The sequence below is a fragment of the Solea solea genome, chromosome 11 (assembly GCF_958295425.1).
Source record: "Solea solea chromosome 11, fSolSol10.1, whole genome shotgun sequence".
NCBI lineage: Eukaryota > Metazoa > Chordata > Actinopteri > Pleuronectiformes > Soleidae > Solea > Solea solea.
In genome coordinates, this window is record NC_081144.1 from 8,674,104 (window position 1) to 8,688,081 (window position 13,978).

The 13,978-nt window shown below is 39.5% G+C and overlaps 3 protein-coding genes across 3 annotated transcripts; 1 reads left to right on the forward strand and 2 right to left on the reverse strand.

Moving 5' to 3' along the window:
• Positions 1-1,911: 1,911 nt before the first annotated feature.
• ddx19a (DEAD-box helicase 19a) lies at positions 1,912-8,262 on the forward strand. The gene is made up of 11 exons (XM_058642931.1): positions 1,912-2,133; positions 2,278-2,341; positions 2,442-2,634; positions 4,147-4,239; positions 4,796-4,898; positions 4,995-5,109; positions 5,214-5,391; positions 5,489-5,726; positions 6,282-6,444; positions 6,518-6,709; positions 7,538-8,262. Exons 1-11 carry the CDS (start codon positions 2,071-2,073, stop codon positions 7,597-7,599), a joined length of 1,464 nt encoding a protein of 487 aa, XP_058498914.1. The 5' UTR covers positions 1,912-2,070; the 3' UTR covers positions 7,600-8,262.
• Positions 8,263-8,993: 731 nt separating this feature from the next.
• ubxn10 (UBX domain protein 10) lies at positions 8,994-10,308 on the reverse strand. The gene has a single exon (XM_058642932.1). It carries the CDS (start codon positions 10,135-10,137, stop codon positions 9,388-9,390), a length of 750 nt encoding a protein of 249 aa, XP_058498915.1. The 5' UTR covers positions 10,138-10,308; the 3' UTR covers positions 8,994-9,387.
• A 1,634-nt stretch (positions 10,309-11,942) lies between these two features.
• cptp (ceramide-1-phosphate transfer protein) lies at positions 11,943-13,959 on the reverse strand. Its single transcript, XM_058642933.1, has 2 exons — positions 13,619-13,959; positions 11,943-13,058 (listed from the first exon to the last, which is right to left on the reverse strand). The coding sequence occupies exons 1-2, from the start codon at positions 13,750-13,752 to the stop codon at positions 12,536-12,538; spliced, it is 657 nt and encodes a 218-aa protein (XP_058498916.1). The 5' UTR covers positions 13,753-13,959; the 3' UTR covers positions 11,943-12,535.
• Between the last annotated feature and the right edge of the window lie 19 nt (positions 13,960-13,978).

Below are 13,978 nucleotides of genomic sequence, written 5' to 3' on the forward strand. Positions count from 1 at the left end.
GGGGGGGGGTTAAGACAGAGGGTCCAGTCGTTCCAATAAATATCCCCCTCCCCCTCCCCTATGCATTCAAAGCACCACCCACTCACCCCAGACCCCTCTAACACTGATGACAACAGGAACCATTCAGGTGGACGTTCTAATATCAAGGGATTTGCGTATTGTAACACCAGGCAAAAATAAATAAATAAAACAGACGAGTGGGTGAGGGAGCACTGCATCCCGCCCGACTAATACCCATTATGTCTCCCTCTTCCACTCGCTCTGGTGTGACTGGAAAGCCCTTAATGTTTTAAATCTAACGTGGGTGTTTGGCTGTCTCCGTGTTTTGAGAACACTCGGTTTGATCCATCTGTTTTCATGCTGTGTTACCATGACAATATGTGTTTATGAAGTCTTTTTGGCGTAGTCGCAGACATGTAGATGTGTGTGTGTGTGTGTGTGTGTGTGTGTTGGCTGAAACGCAGCATCCGCTTCCAAATTGAATTTACCTGCAGCCAATAAAACTTGGCCTGTACACCCCACCACCACCTCCAACCTCCCCACTGTTACTCAACCCCTCCACCACACACACACACTGGGTCTCTTTCTCACAGCATCCACACAGCAGGAGGATATAAAGGCAGACGCCACTGAATTTTAAAGGGTTTGTATTGGCAAAAAAAAAAGTAAATGGAGTGATTTAGAGAGAAGTTCATTTTCACATTTCATTTTCACAAAATGTTCCTGCTATTATTTCATTGTCGTTAATAGGCTGTATCACCAAGCAGTCAGAACTCACACAAAAACATAAAAGAAAAGACACTGAATGAAGTAGGCAGTTGAAGTAGAAAAAAAAGAACACTCATCAATTAGTCCCCTTATTTCCTCAGCTCTACTTTGAACAAGGAGCCATGTGCCCACTCTCACCTGCTATATGAGAGTTCTGATCAATTCTGATTAGTCAATAAAGAGGAAATGAATCTATGTTTCCCCAAAAGTAATTAAATCAGTTGTTATTCATGCAAAAATACTAATACTATTTTTTAAATAATAAGAATAAATGCTAGTTGCAGAGCTAATAATATTCACTAGGTGCCAGTGGATACACCATAAACCAAATATATAGACTTGGGCCTAATAACATATACAAAAACTTAATTCTGCATGTTATGTAAACGCTTTAATATCTGTACACATTAACACTGACAATACATATTGTGAAGCAGCTGAACCATCAGACTTCTGATAACAACTTCACAAAGAAATACAGTATAATGATAAAATGAAAGGAAAAAAAAAAGACATTTGTATTAAATAAGCGGTAGAAGATGGATGTAGGCTACAATACAACTGACAATGAGTTAGCATAAAAACAGACCACTTATTTGTAATTTTTGGGTAAAAATACATCATCCAGTTGCAGTTCAGTGCAGATCGATTATAATCTGTGTTTGAAAGAGTCTGCAGCCTCTCTGGGATTATCAAATCCAGGTTTGAAGAGGTTTTTGCTCTAGATGCAGAATAGGCAGAGAAATGTCTCTTTCCTTGATTTTTTTTTTTAGTAAAATAAAAGTGGTGGGGTCGAGGCAGGTGTTCAGACCTATGGTTCAGACAACGTCCGACGGTGCCTTCAGGTTGCGCCCAAGTAAACGTGGATATCGCTAAATTAAAATAGTGTTTCTTGTTTTATTCAATTGCAAATTGCGCCACGTTTGGCAATTAACGTATTATTTAAAAAAAAAAAAAAAAACTGAAATTTACCGTCAAACAAAGACAAAATCATTTAGTTTTCACAACATTCTATTCATTATACATATATTTATAATTATAATTATCCAGTATTGTTAAACAACCTGGAGGTTTACATTTATAGTCGGTTACCTTGTTTTGCTGCCTCTGGTGAATTAGCTCATAAAGTGTCGACGTTTCCGACGCACACGAAGGCATCATTGGTGCTGCTGCCCAGTGACCCAGCGGTTGGTTCAGCTCAGTTCAGCGGGTCGTTGTCACTTTCCCGTCACGTGTGTCAGCAAACTTTTCACCAAAAGTTTGTGGTTCATCGCGAACGAAATATACAATTAACGTCTGAAAATGTCCCAGAACTCGTGGGCGCAGGCTGTCGATGTCCAGGAGACCACAGCTCTATCAGTGCAGGTGAGTTTTACAGGTGTAACGCAACCACCACGCCCTAGCTCGTTAGCGGGTTAGCTTACGCCGCTGCTTAGCTTACACGCGCAGTTAACTGTCATATTATAATTTAGCTAATAATGTGGTGAAATATGCTTTCTTTGATAATAGTTGGACTCTTCCAAAAAAGTACAGGGTTTGTATGGAGGACGTTACAAGAGAGGAGACGTAAACGGTAATTTCATTTTCTCTTATTGAATTTCAATTAATCATTTTTTACCGTTGACTAATGGTGTGTGTGTGTGTGTGTGTGTGTGTTGGCTTCATCTGTGCAGCGAACATTGTCCTGGAGAAAAAAGAAAATGGAGGCAGGACCAAAGACAGCGATTCGGTGGACCCGGCTGAACAATCCCTGCTATACAAACTGATCCGCCGCTCTCTGGTGCGGAACAGAAACCAGGTGGAGGTCCTTCAGAGGGACCCAACCTCCCCTCTCTACTCGGTCAAGACGTTTGAGGAGCTGAGACTGTGAGTCTACATCTGTAGCTGTCATGCACTAGGATCCCATCAATACTTGAGAAAACACACAAGTGTAAACCTCCGCCAAGGCCACTAAATATTCTAAGGTGCCTATACATCCACCTAATACAAACATTCAAACATCTGGACAACGTTGTGTGGAGACCAATTGGACAACATTACAGTTTTTGGTTCCCTCAATGTTTAGGGAACCGTGGGCTTCCGTGACCCATAACCCTAACCCTCTCTAAATGTTAGTTTTTAGTTTGGCTCTAATTGTCCTTAGAAGAACCATGGGCTAATCTTTGAATGTTAGTAGGGTAGAAAGTTAACAATTGTTTCAAATAGAAATTAAGTATTTGTATCTGGATCACCAGCAAAATCTCATCACATCTTCCATGGACCATAACCTACTCACTCACTCACTCATCTGCTACTGCTTTATCCTCCACATGAGAGTTGCATGGGGTGCTGCCAATCCCAGCTGACAAACTCCATGCAGAAAGGCTCTTGTTGTGACCCAGTCTTCTTGCGGCAAAGGCAAAAGTGCCATAACCTACATCATTACATTACTACATTAATCTAAATCCATCCTTACTTTTTGACTTAAATTTGGACCAAAATATTGACCAAAATATTGACCAAAGTATTGTCCGAACAAAATTAAAATTACAGATGGTTCATCCAAAATATAGGGTGTTTTTGTTTGTTTGGTTTTTTTCTAATTACTTATTGCTGTAGCAGAGATTTAAAAACACATTTGGCTGAGTCCCATGTGTGTAATAAGATCACTGCTGTTGTTCATGTTTAAATCAAATAATCCCTCGTCCTCCTGAGGAAGTCCCTCATAATTCCCATTATGCATTCTGTTAGTCATGGGGCGTGGACCAGTGAATGACACTGGAAGCATTGCATGGGTAGAGGGAGAACTGGATTCTTCTAAATATTAGAAAATTGTGGTTGCACGCATCCTGTCGGTCATAAATGTGAAATTAAGAAGGGACAGGTTTCTCAAGCTGGTCAGTGATCCGGAGCGTGTCTTGAAATCCATCATGAACCACTAAACATAAGCTGAAGCTCTCTGGATGGATGAATTTGCAGTGCTATGTAGCAACAATGGGTTGTACTTGCCAAATCAAGATTAGAAATGCAATATCTGTAAGTAATGCAACCATGGTTTAAAATTGGAGAGTGTTGTGCCCTCCTCCCCCTCATCCTCCACCAGAGACATGCAGTTGCCAGGTAGTTGGATGATACAATCCTGCACAGACTGCAAAAGACAGATCTACACTTAAATCCTTTGTCCACAACATAAACGTAGACCAAATTTGCCAGCTGTAAATTTGGTTTTAAATTGAGAATATACTATACTATTGTCGGTGAAGTCAGATTTCAATTTAATCTCTGATGTATCATGATCATTTTAATGATAATACAGTGCATTAATATGTAAAGAAATTCTCATTCTAACTGCACAGGCTGTTTTTCCCCTTCTTAATATTTTGACTGAATATTCAACAGGAAACCTGAGCTGTTGAAGGGTGTGTACAACATGGGCTTTAACAGACCGTCCAGAATCCAGGAGAATGCATTGCCCATGATGCTGGCACAGCCGTGAGTTCATTTTCATTCTTTTAAAGTTGTCCTGAGACAGGTATTCGATTAGTATAAGCCAATTGAAAATATTTGGTCATGTTGTATTATGCAAATATACTTTAGAGTGTGAGGGAAATTGCTCATACTGATTCATTTTACATTTTTCTTGTGTCCTTGAAATGCTCTTTTTTTTATTTTTTATAATTGATGTAAAATAAAGGACAAACTGCCAACAACTACTACTTGTGTTCATCTGAGGACACTTGTTTGGCCAGCCTACAATTCAAAACCCTCAAATTATTAATCAACTACTACGTGCAATCATTTAAAGCAGTACATTAATATATTAAAAAACTGCAACTGTCAAGTTTCTTGCTTAAAAAGTACATTATTTGATTATCAAAATGGTTCCTGGTTAAGGTTTTGTCAGCTACATTAGCAATTTAACTATTGCCCTTAGATTTGATGGCTGCGACACAGCTGTTGTAATTAAAAAGTGATTGTACTCATTCCTAACATCTGTTTTGCCTGTGATGTATTTAAATATTGTACGATGTGTTTTCTGTGGTTGCAGACCTCAGAATCTGATTGCACAGGCTCAGTCCGGCACAGGTAAAACTGCTGCGTTTTCTCTGGCCATGCTCAGTCATGTAGACCCAGCCAATAAGTGGACTCAGGTAAGCTTATCATATCATATATCATATATCATATATCATTCACCTCATTCAGTCCCTGACATGTACTCAACATTTAAAGCTTTTGGGGTTTTTCAGTGCCTGTGCATTGCACCAACATATGAGCTCGCGCTGCAGATCGGTCATGTCATCGAGCAAATGGGAAAATTTTATCCAGACGTGCAACTTGCATATGCCATTCGTGGCAACAGAAGTAAGGACATGGCCGATTGTAATAACCTCTGATGGCAATGGTGACAAATGATTTTAAAGCCAGAGTTGGTTACGTCACTGGCTGTGAATTTGTGTTGCATTCAGTGGAGCGAGGCATCAAGCTACAACAGCAGATTGTCATTGGAACACCAGGCACAGTCCTCGACTGGTGCACCAAGTTCAAGCACATCGACCCCAAGAAGATCACCATGTTTGTGCTGGACGAAGCGGATGTGATGATTGCCACGCAGGGTCATCGTGACCAGAGCTTTCGAATCCATAGGTGGGCTCCTTCTGGACATTAGGACCAAATCAATAAAATATTTCCTATCATGTCCTTTAATGCGTCTGTTTTCCCTGCTTTCTCTTTACCAATACAGACAGCTACCAAAGGACTGCCAAATGCTCTTGTTCTCTGCAACATTTGAGGACTCTGTGTGGAAGTTTGCAGAGAAAGTGGTTCCAGACCCAAATATCATCAAGCTGAAACGTGAAGAGGAGACGCTGGACACAATCAAACAGTTCTACGTGGTCTGCAAGCAGGAGGAGGACAAGTTCATTGCTCTTTGCAATCTCTACGGATGTCTTACCATTGCACAGGCAATGATCTTCTGCCACGTACGTCAGCTGTTCTTTTTCCAAAGAGAAAATGTGTTCTTTCACTGTTACTGATGTTTTTTTTCCGTATATAGATACAGTATCTGAGTTTACAACTAATACAATTGTTAATGTTATCTCCATTTTGTCCACACTGTGACCCCCTCAGTAGTTAAAGCTGACAACATTTTTGCTTAAACTTGTGATTGTGATGGTAAAACTTAGTGCACTGTGTTTAAAAAAAACAAAACAGCATCAGTTTATATTTATCTCCTATTAGTCTTGCTTCCCTGAGACCGTTCACTCAGTACCTAGGGTTTATGTTTCACCTGAGTGCATAATATACGACAACAGCTTTGAAGAAAATTACCTGACTCACAATTTGCTACTGCTTTTTACAGCATGAACTGTAAGGACATGATAATAGTCTTTGCTATTGTAAAACTCCGCAGGTGATAAAGTCTTTCACCTTTTGTTGGACCACAAAGTCTGCATGTCGATCTGTATTCTTGGTACACGCTGGGTATAGTACGAGCTGTTCTGTGTAGCTGTTTTTCCTTTTCTTTTTTTCCTCAGACTCGCAGGATGGCTGCTTGGCTAGCTGCAAACCTGACTCAAGAGGGCCACCAGGTGGCATTGCTGAGTGGAGAAATGACCGTGGAGCAAAGAGCTGCTGTCATTGAACGCTTCCGTGATGGCAAGGAGAAGGTGCTCGTTACCACGAATGTGTGCTCTAGAGGTGAAGGAGATTATTTTAAATGTAATTAAGATGAGAGATGATGGTAAGTAACTTGCCCGTGGTCGTGTTATAGGTATTGATGTTGAGCAGGTGTCACTTGTGGTCAACTTTGACCTGCCGGTGGACATTAATGGAAATGCCCACAATGAGACATACCTTCACCGGATTGGCCGGACTGGACGCTTTGGCAGAAAAGGATTTGCTGTCAACATGGTTGACAGTGAACACAGCATGGACATCATCCACCAGATTGAGATGCATTTCAGTATGTTCCTCCTCCTTTCAGTATTTATCGAAACAAAACCTTTTTAAATCATAAGATACTGATATTGCGACTGATGTCAGATAGCTAAAGCAAATGCAGGGTTTCTTCACTTTTCACACAAATGTTGGTTGAGAATGTGAAAAAATTACAACTGTGGTGTACAGAATTATAGAATAAGGATTTTTTTTTTGTGCTGGAACCATAATTGGTATTCTCCTTCTGAAATGCTGTATCAATATAAAAGTGCGGTAATCATCAGTTATCCCCAGCTCTTACACAAGTGGGTTTGGTTTGCTTTGTCCCCAAAACTTGTCTTTCCTTGATGCACAGACACAGAAAGGCTTTGCCACTCCTTTTAAAATAACTTAAAATGAGGAAGGGAAGTACAGAAGAACAGATGGATGTGGCTGCAGGTACCACTGATGGAAAGAGAGAGGGGAGGACTTAAGCTAAACCACCTCTGAGTTTATGGTCAATGTGCCGTCAAATTGTAAAACTGTGTTTTTGTCCCCTTTTACATGATTTTTAAAGACTGGGTGACTTTTTGAATCGTTCAAATTGACAATGTGGTTAATAATTCCTATGGGGTGCTGAGTGAAAGTTTAACCCGATGTTATAAACTTCTTCATGAGCAGGAAATGACAGAATTATTTAACAGAATATTTCACAACTCTGTGTTAATCTAAACTTCAAAACAGTTACGGTATCTCAGGTGCATCTTAGCATAATTGTTTTATATACTGTTTATTGATATAAACAATCATAATGGTCTTGTCATCCAGGTTTATGTCAAACTGTTAATAACTTATTTTTTCCCCCCCCCCACAGACAGGAAAATCATAGAAATTGACACCAGCAATCTTGAAGAAATGGAAAAGCTGTTCAGTTGAAAACCTCTTCTACGCACACAACACCGAAGCAGTTCAAACACGTTACCTCAATTGTAAGTTCTTTCAAGACATTTGTGCTCACATTTTATTGTTTTACAGAAAAGATGCATGCAAATGTTGTTCATACAAAATTCTTGGGCAAAAGTTTTCACCTGGATTTCAGGTATGTCTGAAGTTGATTTACCCCTGAAGTCTCAGTAAGCCATTAAGTTGAGTCTCCTCGAGACTAAACCAACCACTAGCTGTTAAAGCAGCATTTAAAAAAGGTGACGATAATAATGTACTTGTTTGCTGTGTTTTGATTCGTTTTCTTTTTATTAGAAGTGTATATTTCTGTAGATCAATGGGACATAATGTTTCATCTACGCATCTTTGCATGATTTGCCTCTGACTGAGTTCTGATTTAATATCCTTAAGTGACTTATTTGGTTGTTATATCTTGTTTGTGTGGATTTAAAAGAATAAATAAATGTACCGTCACATGTGAACAACATTGAAATGCGGTTTCTGTCTTGACAGCTTTGGTTTGATACTAAACAACATGCACTGTGTCTGATAACAGTTGATCCGTTTCTGAGGTTACAATGAGGTCAAAAGAAAGTAAGCCTGTAACTCTAATTCTCTGCACTTGGGGATTGTTTCAATAAATTCTCTGGCATCTTGTCTTTGAGTCTTGTGTTTTTTGTCCAAAAGACATTAGACTGGTTTGTCATTCCAATCTCCTTAGTGATACGGAAGTGCTGTCTATGATCTTTAAGGGGTTCAAGATGTACTGAGGGACAAAGCCAATTATTGATTTAAAAAAACTAATAAAATCTTAAAATGAATTCTGAAATGGACAGGAAGTCAGTGGAAGGAGGCCAGGATGTGGCTAATGTGTTCCTGTTTAAAGTAAGTAGCTGTGTTTTGGAAAAGCTATAAATGTACACTATTCATGATGAACAGTTTCATCCAGCATCAAAGTTTGTTTTACTTTGCTCAGAGGGAGCTTCGTTTAAACTGTCCGTTTGATCAGTGATGTTGGAATTCAGTTCTACGTAGAAAATGTTTTTCAAAATTCCTCTTTTTATGAAACATTTTCCTCTCTGAATGCCCACTTTGATGTCTCTTACCAAGACTTAAGACCTTGAAATACAGTAGATGTAGAAAACGGTACAGTAGTTGCTACATCTAAGTAAATAGTTATCATTTGATCTCCTAATAAAAGACTTAACTTGGCAAATATCAACCACAAGGCAAAGGTGTGAACATGGCAACTTCTTAATGTCAGCAGGTCTAATGATAATATTGACAAAATTAAAGCCCTGCTCCATCATCTCATTTCTACATAAATACCTGAGATCAGATCCAAGTCCTTCGTTTTGGATTTTTCTGCTAGTGTGATATATTTAAAAAAAAAAAGTGGATTTAATTAGCATTTTAAACATAGTCATATTCCATCTGCTCCATGTGTAGTTATCTGTTCAATAATACAAGTGACTACAATTATTCAAAATCCACAGTTGAGGTTGATTTAATAATTTACCAAAAGCTTGTGCACTATTGATATGTATACCCATATTGCATAATTCATATTTGTACCTCATTGTAATTATCTAACTATCTAATCATACATTCATAGGTTTACTGGACACGTTGAACTATAAAGGATCAGTGTTTAACATTTTGTGAAGGTGAACATATTTGCAGAGGTGGAAGCTTACTAGGCCAAAAGGCCACCATGTTTCCAAGGTGAAAGGTCAAGGGTGAGATTCCAGCTGCAAAGCAAAACATAAAGCATGAATTCACTCACTCATGTTGCACCACACTGTCATTGCTGTTGAGTGTGATGCACAGCACTGATCTGTTCACGATGTCACACTGATCCAAAGTCATATCCATGTCTGTGAAGCTCCTGCGTGGCACATCCATAGTTTCAATGAAGGCCTCTCCATACCTGTGTCCAAACCTGACCTCTGCACTGGCTCTCACCGTCAGCAGAGTGTCCGTGGACTCAAAGTGCTGCTCAAACCTCCTGCCACACGGGGCTCTTATGGCTAAGAGCAAACTGCCGTTGGCACCAGCTTCTCTGCTTGTTGTTGGTCCTCCTGGCTCCGGTTCTAGAGGCTTGGACCGGATCCTGTGAGACCCGTCAGTCTGCTGCAGGACAGCATGACCGGACAGCGTGAGCGCAGACATGTGTTGGTCCAGACTTCCTCCTCCTGCAGAACCAGCAGCAGCAGCATCAGCATCAGCAGCAGCATCAGCACTCACCTCTGACCGCCTCCTCTCGATGGACGGCAGGACCTTGTACTTGTTTAAGGACTGTGGCGGAGCAGCGGGAGCGCGCTGCCGCAGCAGGTGCAGTACGTGGTCCTCCCTCATGTACATACTGGGCTGAGACTGTGAGCGGAGGTTTCTGTCCCTTCTGCTGTGTTGGACAGCGGACTCTGGACTTCCGGGGATATGGTCACCTGCATGCGGGGAGTCGTTATTGGCAGCAGCAGCAGCAGCAGGCCTGCTCCTTCCCTTAGAGGACGTGGGTCTCGTTAAATGCATCGGTAACCAGCTGTTTGGCGTCTGCAGCTCAGTGAAGATTCAGTCCTCGGCTTAAAAAAGTCAAGAAAAGTCATCGCCCAGTCAAAAATCGCCCCCAGTCCTCGAAGACAAGCATGTCTGTCTGCCGCTAATGTCAGTTTTTGAAGTTCTGTGTAGGACGCGTTAAAATGTCAACATTGTGCGCATTACTTTTTCAGTCGCTTTCCACCCGGTTTCCCCAGTAATCAGTTCCTCCTTCAGCGTCACTGGTTACCATGAAAGCCTGGTTGCCATGACGACGACGTCCTGTACTTGGAGGCATAGAGCTCCCTGGTGTTGGAAGTGCGCAACTGCAGCTACATTCACCAGCCAGGCTAACTGGATACTTGCAAATAAAATCTATATACAGTATATATATGTATATATACATATATATGTATATATATATATATATATATATATATATATATATATATCATACTACCTGCTATTCTAGGTCAGATAAAATAGCATATGATTTAAACACCATGTCTTTGTATTATTCGTTAAAAGTATTTCTTAAAATCTCTGATACCTACCAATTTAAAACTTACATATATATACAGTATATATATGTTTATATATATATATATATATTTAATGACCTTTCATTGTACACCTGCTGTACCACCGCGACCCACACTTTGGCAATCACTCACTGCCTTAAATTATACGTTTACTTTCTGCTATTTAAACTAAACTGAAGAAACGTAAAATAAAATGTCCCATGATAATTCTAAACTAAACACTTCTGAAGTCAGCGCTTTCCTCGGATCAATCGCATCAAATTCCATATGATTTCAGTTTTTGATTGACCTTAATTACCAAGGACATTATGTTTTTGACATGTTTGACTGTGAGAAGCATAATTCAAAAATAAGGATGGATTTGGGATTACATGTTCTAGGGACGTAGGTTATGGGCCAAAATTTGTCAAAATCTTGCTGGACAGGGTAGTTTTTAACCCTTACGTTAATAATTTAACTAAAAATGTTAATATTGCTTTGAAGAACTGTCATATAATAAGTACCTCAATCCAATCTTGATTTGTATTGACACTGTGGGAACCTGGGAAGCCTTGGAACAGGTTTGTTTGTGCTCCCGTGAGTGCTTTCTCTAGTTCAATCATTTGAAATAAATCAAGTCCATTATACAAAACAAAGGCATGTCTTTGCTGCACGGCTTGTGCAACTTTACAGTGTAGTATGCCACAGAAATAAACCAGTAGCTGCACTAGTTAGGTTTTATTCTTCTTTTTATTATTTCAACAATTTTAAATAGTTACATGCTATATATATATATATATATATATATGTGTGTGTATATATATATATATATACATATATATATATATAAAACATACAGTACATTCCTGTAAACCAATACACCATCCAATTTGACCCTTACAGTAGCTATAAAACCGGCATGTTTGTCCTTCATAGCTTCAATAATATAATTTACAGTGAAAATAAAGTTCTGGCTGTGATTCATCAGATATTTTACTGATTTTTTGCTCTAAGCAAATCTTTTAGTGATATTATAATTTATTTAGTGAGTAAATTTGTGTAGTTTTTCTTTTAGTCTCTGGATAAGTAAAACTGTGGTTGCCTATTAAAATGCAGTTTCCCTGTATTTTAAATTCATGACCATTGTACATTATCTGTGTTATCACATTTGAGAGATTTCCGTTCTGTAGTGGGAGCATAAATGAGTTAATATTATTACATGAAATATAATCAGTTACCCTATTATTACATTTCCCTGATTTGTACAAATCGTGGTCGGCATCAGATCCAAACAGGGCACCAAACAACAATTATTTTCTTTGTCACCTAATTGGTTCAGTATTAAATCAGTGCAAATCGAATCACAGATTACATTGTCAGTACAAGAAAAGTAGCAAATGTCTTAATTTGATGAACATGAAAAGAAATAACTTGGTATTTGAAATGACCTCCCCCCAAAAAAGACACATCAGTTTTGTTTTTTTGTTTTTGTTTGAATAAACAATAAAAACAAATGGCTGTTGGCAGCAAAAAAAAAGAGCAATGTGATTCCCCCTATATTCCCTTCATCTGTTTAAATGAAACCAAATCAACCTACAAATAAAACACTGAATGAAACAGATGATTCACAGAGAAAAGACAAACATGGAATATTACAACAGGTTTATATTAAAAACCTGATAATGTAGTAGGTATATACTAATGTCAGCGACATTAAGATTCATTATTTCTGCCCAACACCGTATAGATAATACACAACCTTTATCAAATTCTCTTTACAGAAGTAGCAGCTTGCTCAACAGCCTGTCAGCAGGTACATGTTGATATTCAACCATGTAATTTAGAAAGAGGCAAATAAAAGCTTTTTTTGCTCTCTATGGTATATCCAGCAGATTATTTTGAGCATAAAGTTCCTCCGTAACTTGGTACACCTCAGAGATTAGAGGTAGTGCTTCTCCCAGTATGGCCACAACGTTTTCTGGGGGGCCGACATTCATCACCTCAAAGAAAGCAGGACGGCCAGGGAGCACGCAGAATGCCACGCCCGCTGCTGTCCGGACCACCCATGGGTGGTGCCGGGCAAGAGACTCATTGTACGCCTCTGCGCACATGACGGACGTCTTGTCGTCCTCAGTGCTGGTGCGGAGTCTCTCCAGGAAAAGATCCAGCCACCTCAGCGCACGGTGGAGCCTCAGCAGAGTACGGCAGCCCGACTCGGGGTGGCTGCCTCTCTTGGTCAGGTCCACTAGTCCATTGTCCATCTCATATTTTACCATCGACTGGACAGTGACGTACTGAGACCCGTTCTCCCCACTCAGGTGGTTGACCAGAATCTGGATCTTGCCGACAGCATCCTTGGAAATGAAGCCAAAGACGTTGCCTAAGCTGTTCAGAAGCCTATAAAATCAAGCACAAAAACAACATGTTACTACCATGACATTATGCAGTCAGGTTTTTAGTTTATTTGTCTGTGAGCAGCAAAAACTACTGATTAACTGATTTTAGGTGTGAACCAGATTCTTGTCGGGATAATTAGTGACCTTGATGGTGGTTTGTGCTCTCAGTCTACTTGAGAATTGAGTTCACATGCAATACTGTTAACTTATTTTACTCAATTTGGATGTAACATTACCTTTTACAAACCTATTTTTCATAGTTATCCTGTTGTTACGCTTTTAAATGTGCTCTTCCACAGAACATTTGTTTATATATATAAAAAAATGCGTTAAATACTCCTACATACTACAATTATTCTCACTGTAGTTTAAGTTAGATAAAATAATGTTGTTGTGTTTTGCAGACAACATTGTTATGTGCATTTGTTTATATACACTTTTAAATATTTGCTGACCACATGACATATCTTGTATCATTTCCGTGTAGTGTGTTCTTCAGAGGCAATAACGTGAGTTCCTAACGTGATTCCTAATGAGTCAAATTTTGTCAAAATCTCTTACTTGACAAGCCCACGCCAGCCATCGACATAGTGTTGCAGGTTAACTTCCTTCTTTTCCGACAGACAGAGCTTGAACGTGTCGAGCACCTCCTGTAAACAGAATTTCTGGTCCTGTGATGCCGCCGAATCAGCCATGGTTTTCAACAAGGAAATACCGTCAAACAGGCTTAGGGATACAAGTATATATGTTTGTATGACCGTCACCGACAAACCTCACGTCAGTGCAGAATATAGTCCTTATGCGTAAGATTAAAGACAACACACACCACCTGCTAAACAACCTCAAAGTGAAACAAAATACAACATTTATCTGGGGCTGTTATCTGTACTGCGCAGACTCGGGCCGGGAAACACCGGAAAT

What these genes read in the sequence shown, in the direction of transcription:
- ddx19a (XM_058642931.1), top strand. Translation starts at nt 2,071, where the DNA reads ATGTCCCAGAACTCGTGGGCGCAGGCTGTCGATGTCCAGGAGACCACA. An exon ending in CCACAGCTCTATCAGTGCAG is followed by an intron (nt 2,134 to 2,277) that starts GTGAGTTTTACA and finishes CTTTGATAATAG; the next exon opens with TTGGACTCTTCCAAAAAAGT. An exon ending in AGGCAATGATCTTCTGCCAC is followed by an intron (nt 5,727 to 6,281) that starts GTACGTCAGCTG and finishes TTTTTTCCTCAG; the next exon opens with ACTCGCAGGATGGCTGCTTG.
- cptp (XM_058642933.1), bottom strand. Translation starts at nt 13,752, where the DNA reads ATGGCTGATTCGGCGGCATCACAGGACCAGAAATTCTGTTTACAGGAG. An exon ending in GGCTGGCGTGGGCTTGTCAA is followed by an intron (nt 13,059 to 13,618) that starts GTAAGAGATTTT and finishes TTGATTTTATAG; the next exon opens with GCTTCTGAACAGCTTAGGCA.
- ubxn10 (XM_058642932.1), bottom strand. Translation starts at nt 10,137, where the DNA reads ATGCATTTAACGAGACCCACGTCCTCTAAGGGAAGGAGCAGGCCTGCT.